The following is a 13679-nucleotide window of genomic DNA, read 5'->3' on the forward strand; positions in this document are numbered from 1 at the left end:
GTTCATTCAAGTGTACTCATTTTTCTATTGTCTGAACGTTCTACACTCTACTAGAAATTCTTTCTATTTATCTTTTGTCATTTCAGAATTTTTCTTTTCCAAGTTGTCGATTTATGTTCTTTATTTACTGTATTTTTTTCTATACTGGCACTTTCCATTACTAGGAGTTTCTCTACCGGTTACAATATTACACCAAACTACTATAGTTTAGTACATCAAACTAGTAGTAATTTTTAATTCTATGATTGTGAATCCTTGAGCAAGAAGACTATAACAGTATAATTTATACTGATGCTTCTATTAAATCTGGAACGATTTATCTGAAGGGTTTGTTCAGACTCAGTTACGTAATTAAAAATTTATCTAAGAATAACTTTAAAATTTAAAGGCCTTTCTATCAGTTCACACTCGGCTCCTGACGATTAAGCGGTTCCATACACATTACATAAGCTGGCTCCTCACTATATTCAAGCAGTCTTCTTCCAGCCCTCTTCTATCCATCTTCATGGAATCAACATACAAACTTACAAAATATAATATATATTCTTTAACAATGCATCATCTATGGAATCATTAAAAACATTTATATTCACTTATTCATAATCTTGTATTATTCATTCAAATATTAAATTGGGTACAACAGATATTGCCTGTGGGAGAAAGCTCCTGGCTTTCTGTATCACGTACACGATGCATTCACTATCAGTTTTGCAAAGTCAATTAGGCGAACTAATTATGTACTGCAAATTCCTTGTTCCACTGTTCACAACATTGTTCATAAGTGGCTCTGTTTGTGAGTATACATGTTACAACTACATCACATTAAACCAAATGATAGCCACCTACGATATTAGTTTGCAAAGTAATGAACCTTGTTGAAAACAGTTCTATCTTGATGTTGTTATTTAGTGATGAGGCAACCTTTCATACAAACGAGAAAGTTAACAGACACCACAATTATCAAATTTAGGTACTAAAAATCCCCATCCAGTAATCAAAAATAAAAGAAACACACTGAAAGTCAATGGCTAGTTAAGACTGCACAAAAATTGCATCATTGGTCCGTTTCTTTTTATGGAGCCTACTGTGACAGGACACATGTACCTCGACAGAACTTTGCTTTGTTTATTAACGAGATGGTGCTTCACCATGCTTTCAAGAACAACACTTTCTCCAGAACTGGACTGGACGAGGCAGTCTAACTGCGTGGCCACTTAGATCGCCAGATATCTCTCCTTTGGACTTTTTTGCTTGGAGATTTTTTTAATAATTGTGTGTACCAATAAAAAGTTTGAGATATGGACGATTTAAAACAGAGAATTGTTGAAGCTGTTGGTCTAATAACACTGCAGATACTCCTAATCACCTAGCAAGAGTTATATCATCATCTAGACTTCTACAGAGCTACAAAAGGTGCACACATTGAACCTGATTAACCCAAATTAAAACTTGGTGAGTTGCTGTATTTATTTTTTTTAAAAATCATTCATTATATTAACTGGTTCTCTTAATATAAGCTGCTACTTTTGAATCAATACCTTTTAGCCCAGACACCCTGTTTTTATATATTTTTTTTTGTTGGTCTACATATTAAGTACACAAAAATACGTTTGCAGACTTAACTAATGATTACTATAATCTAACATAAAAATTATCAAATTAACATAATGACTGAGGGCAACAAGATGGTTCACCTTCTCACTGGCATAACTCTGTACAGGATTGGTTGAATGATGTTTTCTCCGGCCACTGCTGAAACAATTTATTTGCAGCAGCCTAGGTCACCCAGTCTGACCCCATGTAATTTTTTCCTTCGGAATAAAACATCTTATGTATGTGCATTCGCTAGCTATTGAGCTACACAATTTGAGGCCAGGATTGAAGCAGATGTCAGTTCCATTACTCCAGACATGTTGGTTGAATTATGGGGATGAACTCTCCTATTGGTTGTATGTGTGCTTCATGACAAAAATTGTTAGACTTAACCCTTTCATTTTATTTGTGATTAATTACTGCAAGTCAAAGATAAGAGATATTAAATAACCGACATTCTTTTTTTTTTACAAGTTATATTAATAACAATAATACAAAGACTAATTATAAAAGAAAAAAGTAACCTTTATAAGCAACTCGTAATTTACAAAATGATATGTAAAAATGGACCAAATAAGATATAAATAATAATTCATTATTTAACACAACTTAACATAGTTAATGTTACACATTTGTTTAAAATTATACACATATTTACATTTTAAAACTGATAGAAAAACTTGTCATAAATTATTATCTTCTCTTAATGCATGAACATACACTGGAGAACAATCTTATCATTAATAAATATAACAATATTAACACAGTAAGATATAGGAGGTAAACACTAATACACATGCACAAAATTATATCAGTATTGATAAGATAAAAAAATGTAGATGAATATAAAACTATTAATTTTTAATTATTGAAGATTAATTCAAACAGCTGGAGGTAAAAAATATAAGATTAAACAAATCAGAAAATATGAACATCTGAACAACATTTACTTTTTACAATAAATATTATGTTACTAATATTAATGTTAAACAAATTAACTTCATGTTATTTATTCCTGTAAACTTATTTTCCTATTTCTCCTAAATGTTAAATCAGGACTCATCTTCTCTACATCATAAGTTCCTCAAACAATTACATTCTACCATTATCACAGACTTCTGTTCTTATTACCGAGTAGTTTTTTAAAGTAAATTATCAACATTAGTAATATTAAAATAGTTAAGAAAACTACCTTAAATCCTAGTTCACTATTATAAACACTTAAATAAATAGAAGACATTTACGTAATTATGCAAACAGACTTGTTTAATAAACTTGAAAATACAGTACTGTATTACTGTAATAAGAAATAAAGTCTATGCATAGCAGAAAGTAAAACTCCAAATGTTGAAAGTGAAATAGAAAAAAAATCTCAAAAAAGAAACAAAAATACTTGACCCCAATATTAAACATAATATTAGAATTCCATAAATCAATAAAAAAATGTTAAAACTTCTTCCCAGGTAACCAGAATAAGAAGACTGATTTTATTTGGTAACAGCTTTAGAATAAGTAATAATAAAAAAAACATCCTTACTGGGAGAAAAAACAAAAATACATTGGATCAAAGCAATTAAGAAGAATTTTGAAGAGGTCTCCGAGTTACAGAAAAATATTTTTTAAACAAGGATCCTTTTGAAAAGTTATTTACAGTAGTGAGTTTCAAGAAATAAAAAAAAGATGGCTATGGAAAAAATTAGATCACAGGAAAAAGTCAAATTATGATTAAAACATGAAAAAGCAATAGAACAAATTATCTTAACGAGGCCTAAAAAGAGTACAGAAGAATTTGTTAAATAAAAAAAAAAAAAAAATATTTTTTAAAAAATTCAAATTAAAAATAACATACTATTCCTAAATTTACAACAGACTTCATTCAAAAAGTTGAATTTTATTTTTTTACTTTTCAGTAGGTTTAATAATTTTTTCACTTTAATTTAATATATGTGTTAGTTAAAATATGTGTAGGCCTACAAAGCACCTACCATCTTTATAAAACTAGGAAAAAGAATGCAGAGAAAACATAAAGGGACTATTAAAGCTCACTGGAGCAAGGAATATATATCTTAAATTTTTTTTACAGTTTTGAATTTTAAATACTTTTTTTTGTAATTTTAGCTGAAAATTCTTTGAATATCAGAATGAACTAGAATATTTATTTAATATTATATAGTATAATTGCAAAAAAACTAATTAATGGCGATGCTTAAAATTTAATAAACTTTTCAAATAATTTTTCTGGATTGTTTTTACTGTTTAATTATTTTTAATTAAAAACATCTTCCATTAACAGGAAAAAACTTAAAATAGGCCATCAAAGTAATTACTCAACAAAATTAAAAAATTAAACCTTAAATGTTTTATATAACATAAAAAATCAAATTTAACAATTAACAACAAATCACATAGTCTGATAACAAAACAATTAGTATCTATGTAGTTGATGCTTGTATTAAATCACAACTTTCATTTACTTGAAAAATCAGTATTCACTAGTGAACTTCAGTCAACAAGTGAATTCATTTTGTGATTTTTACTATGCTTTAAGTGTATGTCCAGAGATTTATTCATCTGACACACTATTTTATATTAAATACAATAAGTTATTTTTACTTCAGTCTCTCAACCATATATCCCATTTGTATTCAAATATTCGTATTATTTTACAGATCTGCCTTATTCTCATAATATCAATGCCAGTAACAAAATTTTCTGAAAATGCCTCTCAATATATATGAATGGGCCAACTAGTTGTAACAGAAATGAAAAATATTTAGTCAAAAACTATATATAAATCAATGTAGAATAATTTAATTGAACATCATGTTTTATTTATTATAATCGTGATAGTATTTTCATAGTCCAGTTTTTAGTGTTAGTTAATAAATTTTTTTAAAAACTAAAATTTAATATGTGAAATGTGTAAAAAAAAGTTTAATATATTTTGTTCAGTGCACAGATTTATTTTTTTATACAATTCTTGCACAAGTTTTTTGAAATGGTTTTTTAATTACTATTCATAATATGTTCCACCACACAATAACTACTTCATACAACATGCTAATGTTCAGAAATGTTCGATATATATATTGAATAAGATTATGTTTATAAAGCAAATTAACAATTTTCTTTTTACCGGTAATAAAATACATACTATGTTTCTATTCTCTCAGTTTCTATTCTCTCAGAAGTTCATCAAAACAACAGAATAATTAATTGGAAGAAACTATTCTATATTTATTGATTAACAGATTGTATTTTTTTAAAAATGCAATTGATTATATTGCATAAAAACAAATTATGATTTTCTGACTGCAGAATAAGAAGTTTAAATAATTAAATAAAAGAAGCATGTCACACATATGAGTGAAATATCTGCATATAAATTTTCCTTATTTTTTTGCAAACATTTGCACAACATGCTTTTACATGAAATTTCTTAGGAAATTCCATCAATAAAACTGAAGAAAAATTTTATCCTTGTTGGGAATACATAATAATACTAATGTAGAATAAGATTTAAGGAATGTTGATGATGTATTATTACATTTCCTGACTATACCTAGTTTTCTTTATTCATTTTATATTAAAATACAAGGCATTATATAAGCATCTGTTCCTAAGTTTACTACAGATTAGAAGCTGTTCTATAAATTATTTTTTTAATTCATTTGTTTAATTAGATCAGTGCACTAGTCACTTTTTTCAACTACACCACAATAGGCATTTGTAAGGATTAAGGAATAGAATGGGTTCATTCATTCCTTAACACAAAAGTGGAAAAGAATGGAAGACAGTGAATTATCTAGGACAGTCATGCGATTTATGTTCCAATGAGGTTCCATGAAAATGTGTAGGTAAAAGAAGAGGTAGAGGTAGGTACACAAGTTATACTGCTTAACCTTCTTAAAAAGATTAATTAATTAAAAATAATTACTAAATATCTTTTATAACACTAGTTTTGATGATTAATGGGATAAATTACATACATGATTTAATAACAGGCCAAGGACAGCAATATGATAAACTTATTTTTTAATTATTGCTTATATAACGTTTTTTATAAATACAAAAAAAAAAGAACTAAAAATCATGATATCAGTCAGACACAAGCTTTTTTTTCATCTCTTATCTGAATAATTATAACATCAGTTGTCATGCTAATTACCAAACGTACATATTAAATCATCCAATGTGCAACTGCAATCAGACTCTGCGATAAAACTATTTAATAAATGAGGCTTATTTCTTTATAATCTTATAGTAATATGCACAATTATGTTACTCTCAACAAGTGTTTCAAAGTATATGAAAACTTCAGAAAAAAATTATAAAAAGTAGTTACAATCATGCTCAGAAATCTTTATGACTAGAATTTATGTAACAATGTTAAAATGTAAAACCATTGAAATATAATAATTTTTTCCTTCTTTTGGTTTAAAAAAAAAGTAAGATAATATTTAAAAAGTTCACTTAATTATCTTTTTTATTAAGAATTAGGAAGAATGGTATTCCACTTATGGAAATTTCATAATGTATAAATCAATTGAAATACATGGGAAAATTTTAATATCATAAAATCATCACAAAAAAATTTTTCTACATTAACAGACTTATCACTTTAACATAAAATTATGAACTGAAGATTAAGAAAATGAGTATTAAATAACAAACATGAAGGAAGAACTCTGACAAATTACTTTAAAATATTGCACATAAGATTAAGCTTTTAGAACGTAAGTCAAACTACATGTTCTATGTAAAAAAAAATTCAAAAGATGATGGGAAAAAAGCAACGCAATAACTCAGACTATCCAGGAAAGATCAACCTGAGAATGGGCAACAGCAACTGCTGATAATACCGACTAGGCTAGCCATCTGTCCAAGGTGGTAAAAAAATATAGGAAAATCAAAAATCATAACTAGCGTTGTTCTTCAAAGGACATTTATATGTTTTACAGTGAGGCAAAATGCACAATATGAAGGACTGCCTTTAATAGTTGCAGGGAAGTTCCAAATCTGTACACCATCTGACTTGTTTAATATAACAACTCTTGACTGCGTACAAAATATAATAATAGTAATTAATCACAGATAATACACCAGACCATTGCAGTAATATAATAGGGGCGTACAGAGTTCCCTCAATAAAAGTAATCAGTTAAATATTTGTTTTCAGAAATAAATTAATTATCCTTAAAAGTGAACCTATATTTTTTTTTAATTTATCCAGTGCCATTACAATTACATCAACTGAAAATACCAATGAAAAATTTCAGTTTTTTGCAAATCCTTGATTAATAAAAAAAAAAAAATTAATAGCTCAGCTCTGGAATGAAGAAAAATTTAAAAAAATATCAAGCTACTTTAATATAAACGAACACATTCTTTAGTCAAGTCTATCCTTTGTGTAAATCACATAATATTACCAACTGACAAGTATAGGATTGGGATGGATTGTATACATGAATGAATGAATAAATTTTTATATATACTGTTTTCTTATGGTATATTTTTAAGCACTAACAGCAAAAAAAAAAAAAGTCACAAGTTTTGACAAGAATCCAAATAACAAGTACAAAAACAATTTAATCTGTTATACTAACTTAAGACCCTCTCATTAAATTAATGATGAACAGAACAACAATAAAAATAATTTGGGCACTGATTTTTCAACAATAAACTTTGTTTAAATATTCCAGCTTATAAAGGTACTGAATTTTTCAAAAATTATCTCAGGTACCAAAGAATATTTTTAAAAAAATTGAAAATTATTTTACCTGACAGTATTCTACTCAAAAGAGATCTTAATATTATGTTTAAATACATAACAAAAAATAAAAAGAAAAGGAATAAAGAATAACATATACAAAAAGGATACAGTATTACGCGTGGTAGCCTTTTTTAAAATTTTCTTAATAATGTTACTGTACTATGTTTCTCTTTCTTGTAAATGAGTAATTCTTTAATATAAATTTGTTACTTTGACTATAGTTTAAATTTAAATTATGTGTGTAATAATTCTTCTTTCAATTTATTACCATTTGAATGGTTTTGATGTTATTCTCTATTTCATTACGTTCACTGCAAATCGTTTAACCTCAACATATTTCCTACAGCCCATATCCTCAATTAAGTTTAGTTTATTCCAATTTGTTTTTTCTCAATAATTTTTACCTTCTACGTATCTCTACCACCAAATTAATCAACCAGATAAATTAATACATATTCTATCAAACTAGTTCATTCCTTTAAAAGATTCTACCACAAATTTCTCTCCTTTCCTATTTGTCTTAAGTCATTCTTCTTTTAAATTTTATCAATCAAACTAATTTTCAACATCCTCCTAAAACGTATTTCAAAGTCTCAAATCTTTTTTTTTTGTTTTCCCTCTTACCCACAATTCACTAACATAGAAGTGCTGCACTCCAAACACATTTTGGATGCATTAAATTACTGAACATTTTTATATAATTGTGTATCTAAAAATGTGTGAATAATTTACATAATTATGTAAAACCCACACATACAATTACAGTTTTTCATTATAATAAAACAAAATATAAAATTAAATCAATACAACTGAATGCACGTAAGAAAACATTTTTTTCTGAACAAAATACTGATAAGAATGTAGCAATAAAATATTTATTACAAATAAAATAAAGTTATCAATTCTATTTAACAGTAATAGGAAGAAACCTTAGATAACCCTTAAAATATTTATTATCACCATTTAGAAGAACGAAAGAATGCTCTTTCAACCTTTTTTTTTTAAATATAATTCTAGATTAACAATGATTTCAAAATATACAAGTAAAGAATATTAAAAAAATTGACTGGGGGTCATGGTTAAGATTGTAAAGAGCATCCTTACAAACTACTGATTTTTGGGACACCTGGAACAGCTCAGGAATACTAGCCTGGAAATGATAGTATGTGTAAATTAAAATGTCAATGACTGAATCTGTGTTTGATAAACCAGTTACTGTACATAACTTTGGTTATAGTACACAGAGCAATTTCACTGCATGCTGTTTGTGTATTTCAATATTCAATGGCTGTAAATATTACTCAAAACAAACTGATTCATATGGTAAGGAATAATAACTCCCAAGTGTAAATTTACATTGTGAGTTTTGAACTAGTAATTTCTGAAAAAATAATATCTGAAACAGTAAAATCTGCCTGGTTATTAGTAAACAAGAAACGTCTTGAACTACAACCAACTGTAACTACACACTTAAAAAAAAAATAAAAACAGGTTATACAACACAGGTTATTCAGTAAAATAACTAGTTTCTACAGCTAAAACCTTGTCAAAGGACTCCTGTCCAACAAGTCACACTTAAGTTTTCAGTTTTGGTCAGTTATGATTAACAATTACACTGACCTAATAGCTAAGAAATATCTGTTAAAAGAAATTTCAGTTTGAAATCAAAAATATAAAAAAGCATTTCACAAGGGAAAATAAACAATCCAGGTAAAGTAAAATAAATAAATTCCTCTAACAATATATTTTTTAAGTAATTACAACAACTAATAACAAATAACCGTATATTACTGAAGTAATATTAAGTCAAAACGTTAAATTATTCAAATGGATATTACATCTTATCTTACTGTATGTATATCTTACTACAAACAAACTATACATAACATTACTTGGTTAGGACTACTTATTTTCACTACTTAAATATTCCGGAACAATCATTCTTTTTTTTTCTATTGTAGTAATTACTTTGCAGACTGTTAAATATTTCACAAATAAATCTAATGAGTATCATCTATTTTACACACACGTATATATACATATATACATACACACACACACACACACACTTACTTTACTGAAAGATTGTTAATACAACAGTTTTGGTATAGTTATTGAGCTGTGTATTTACGGTTTGGTTACCAATTAAAAAATGCCATTAATCTATAGATAAGATGGAAGTGTTCAATACATGTTTTTTTTTTAATTTTTTACACTCTTCTTGGTTTATTAATCATTCATAGACTTGAAAAATAAAATTAAACTTATCTAACAGAAAATTTAAATAGTTTTTAGTAAGCTAATATTTTAATAAAAATCCTTATTTTTTTCTGATTGCAGCTCTGATTTACTGAAAAACAATATTAAGAAACAGAATTATAATAAATAAATTAAGTCAGAATATAAAAAAAGGGAAAAAATTAATTATTTTTAAACTACAGTTAAGCCAACAAAAATGTTATTAAATTTTATATATGTGAAGTTCATTTAATTTAACTTTATCCTGAATTTCAACTACCCAATAGCTACCACAATAATTTATTCATTTGTTAAAGTAACTAAATGTTTGATCCCGATTGCAGGTACCATTAATTTTGAAAGATACATTTTTGTTGTTTGTGAAAAATTTCAGCAGCAATAATTACTATTTTATATTTCAAAATAATTACTAAAGAGAAACTTTTGAAAGCATAATGGCAAAAAAAAAACTAAAATAATAAAGAATTACTCCCAGCCAAAATCATTTATTATCTGTATTATAAAATTAATACTTGATAAATATTTTTATTGATACTTATCATTAAATCCTAAGTAATGTTAAGTAGTACTCAAAAATATATATTTGTTTGTTAAATTATATAAATTTAAAATAAAATAAAACATACATGGAAAATTTACAAAACAAAAAACTTTTAAATACATAATTACTGTAATAATTGTTAGTAAAAATTCACAATTGTTTTTAATTTTCATTAACTAAGTTTGCTTCTTTACCAAGAATATGGTAATATGAGCCACTAAATATAAAAACATACGTAAAAGAAATTTGTAATCTTATCTGCAGTGTATTTTAAACAGGCAATTAAATATGATAAATAAAACGGATCACACTGTTAATGAATATAATGAATGGTGTATTTACACATAAGAAAGAAAATATTTAAATGGCTAGGTTTATAACATGATCTAGTTAATGGGAGTACATTATTTTTTCCATATCTTTTTCGGCCTGTTTTATGAAATTTTTCTGCAGTTCAAGCAGGATGGATTTGATAGGATTTTACAGGCAGAAGTATAAAAACCTACTAGAAAATGCCAGCACATAAGGTATATGAACTACTACTACAACATCTAACTACTACTCTTGTCCAATGTTACTTAATTTATGTTCATATGAGAATGGGTGTACAAACTACAGCCACTGGCAAGTACTATTTACATTATAGGACTTGACTTAAATTTTTTTCTTTTTTTTTTAATAATACTCATACAAAAAACAAATTAAAAAAAAATCAAAAACACAGCTTTACACAAGACCTGTAAATGTATACTAAGGTGCTGTATAATGCTGAAAAATATAGTTACAGTAGAATAGTCAGTAGTATTATTTAAAGTCACTAAAGTCACTAAATATAGTTATCTAAAGTCACTATATTGGGTAAGAACTACCAACTAGTTTAAATGTGTAACCTGCTTTTTTTGCACTAGAATTGAATACTGTAAAATCTGCCATAACTTAACACTTATATATATAAAATATAAGTACTATAAGTCATAAAATTCTACATTGATATAATACATGTTGTTGAATTAATAAGAATGATAATTTCAATTTATCAAACAATAGTACTGCTAAATAAAATAAAATATTAAGTATTACGACAATTATTAATTATTATCTTAAAGTGTAAATTATATACTAGTAATTAAATTTACTATGTTAATAATCAACAACAATGCTATGCTACCATTACATTAAGCATAAATATTTATCTAATTCAATAGATTAGTGTTATCACACGGCAGTAATACTGTGTCAGTGTATTGTTATACATCTTTACTACAAGTAGTAGTATATAATAAAAACAAACAGCTACAGGTTAACCTAAAAGTCTATTTCTTCTTTGAATTTTATTTGAAAACAGAAGGCAATCATACACAATTTTAAGTTGAAAAAGTGTGTGAAAATAAAAAATGATCTGCATGTTCAGAAAAAAAAAATAGAAATTAAAATGCTAATCACTGTAATATTTTATATTCAAATTTAGACATTAAGTTTATGTCACAAGATGGTACTCCTAATTATATTTGTCCTCTCCTGTACATTTCAGAGTTTGAACTTTAAAAGCTAGTCATAACAAGTCATATACTGTATGCAGTATTCTTTTCTTTATGAATAAGTTTTCTTAATTATGTTAGTAGTGCACTAATCCAACAAGAGTTCTTTAAACCTTAATAAGCACAAAGGTATTAAAAATATTCATTGTAATAAAACTTTTGTGATTTACATCAAACAGAAGAATTTAAAAGATTTCAGTGGATCAAAAAATAAAGTAATTAAGATTTCAGACAACTCTCAAATTAATTCTCTTTTTTTAAGTTTTGAATGAGGATTAACTTCTGGTAATAAATACAGTTCGATAACCTAGAGAAATATAAAGTAGTTTTAACTTGACAATAAATATATTTTTAATGAACTACTTAGATTTATCCCACAGCAACATAAAACATACTTTGGCACTGGATATGGGTAAGACTCTTCAGGCTTATATGCTGAGGCAAAAAATCTTCTGTTTTTGGCTTTGACAACCAAGATTAAAACCTTAGATAAAAAAAAAAACAGGGAAAAGTAATTATATAAAAAACTTAACCAATGTAAAATTCTATTTTTTTTATTCTATAACAAAGTATTCTAAAGCTATTCACCACTATGATTATCTGTATATTCTTAACCCTTTCAATCCAAATATCTGACTTTACATAATACATGTTCAAGCACGCAAGTGATAAGTCATATATCATGTTTACTATATGCTTAGATTTTGTGCTTTAGTGTCACTGTCCAGTTTTATGTTTGGAAATGAAAAAAATAAAATGTTATATATTTTATGAGTTATTAGAAACAAATGTTCTTTTTACAATACAAATTATATGGTATACAACATCCTTCTTCTTGTCAAAAAGGATAGAAAAGTTGTTATTAAAGTGAAAATTTACAAGTATATCATGAACAAAACCTGTCTTTCATTAAACTGTGTATTATTATTATTTTTTATCACAATAAATGTAAAATAAAAGGTTTGGCAAACTACTTTCTAAAGAATGTAATTTTTTGTTGTATATAAGATGTTCTGTGAACAAAAAAAAAAAAAATAGATGAATAAAAAAAAGAATTATACTGAAAACCTAAGAAATCACTTTGGCAACCCCTTCTGGAAAATGGGAATTTTTTGACGGGCACTTAGAAAAATGATTAGCACTTAAAAGGATTAAAAAAAACTAATTATTTTCCTCCAAAGAAGATTTCTCATTTATGGCAATTTCAGTTTTTATACAAATTCTAAACATTCTAAAACCAAAGTAATTAAAAGAATCTGAATGTTCTTGTGTTTTACATTCAAATAATACTTATAATTTTTTACTTAGTTGTATAAACGCAATTAGATGCAAGTTATCAGTATGACCTCTGTTCAAAAATTGGGTCACAGTAGTAGCATTGTAAAAAAAAACCAATATCACCACCTATTAAAAACTCATTTTCCAAAATAAAATTCGTGAACACTAAATTACTACAAAGTTAAAGAAAATTAAATAATTTTTCTTACCTGGCGATGCAAAACTCGCGTACAGTACGCCATGGTGCTGCAGTCGATCCTTTCGTGGAAGAGGATAAATAAAAGACGTTCTCGGGATTGAAATTGCTGCTATCTAAAGCGTGCACATTAAACTACTAAAAAAAACATGCAAAAGCGTGTCGTATTATTAATCATATAGACCAAATTATATAAAAATAAAAAATACTACAGTGTATTAATTCCTAACAGTAGATAATAAGCAGAAAGTTAAGATATAAATAATAAGCATGAAAAGAAAATTATTATAATTTCAAGCCGCTACGCGGTCATAAACGATACTGATACAGCAGAGTAATAAAATCTTTTAAATGCCTATTTACTTAAAAACAACCATTTTAAAATTGCGCATGCGCAATTTGGTTAATTATTATAGTAATACTAATCGTAATTATAACAACTGAAAGAAATTATTGCTAATTCAAAGTTCATACGCATAATATATATATCATTGTTTTCTA

General features: G+C 26.4%; 1 protein-coding gene across 1 annotated transcript in view; it reads right to left on the reverse strand.

Annotated features, from left to right (window-relative positions):
* The window catches only part of LOC142330176 (aconitate hydratase, mitochondrial-like), a 66586-nt gene extending 53105 nt beyond the window's left edge, over positions 1 to 13481 (reverse strand). Inside the window, exon 1 of the mRNA XM_075375283.1 lies at positions 13192 to 13481. Within this exon, the coding sequence (XP_075231398.1) occupies positions 13192 to 13224 (33 nt within the window). The 5' untranslated portion in view covers positions 13225 to 13481. The remainder of the gene's footprint in view (positions 1 to 13191) is intronic.
* Between the last annotated feature and the right edge of the window lie 198 nt (positions 13482 to 13679).

This window comes from Lycorma delicatula, chromosome 9, assembly GCF_047948215.1.
Source record: "Lycorma delicatula isolate Av1 chromosome 9, ASM4794821v1, whole genome shotgun sequence".
Lineage (NCBI taxonomy): Eukaryota > Metazoa > Arthropoda > Insecta > Hemiptera > Fulgoridae > Lycorma > Lycorma delicatula.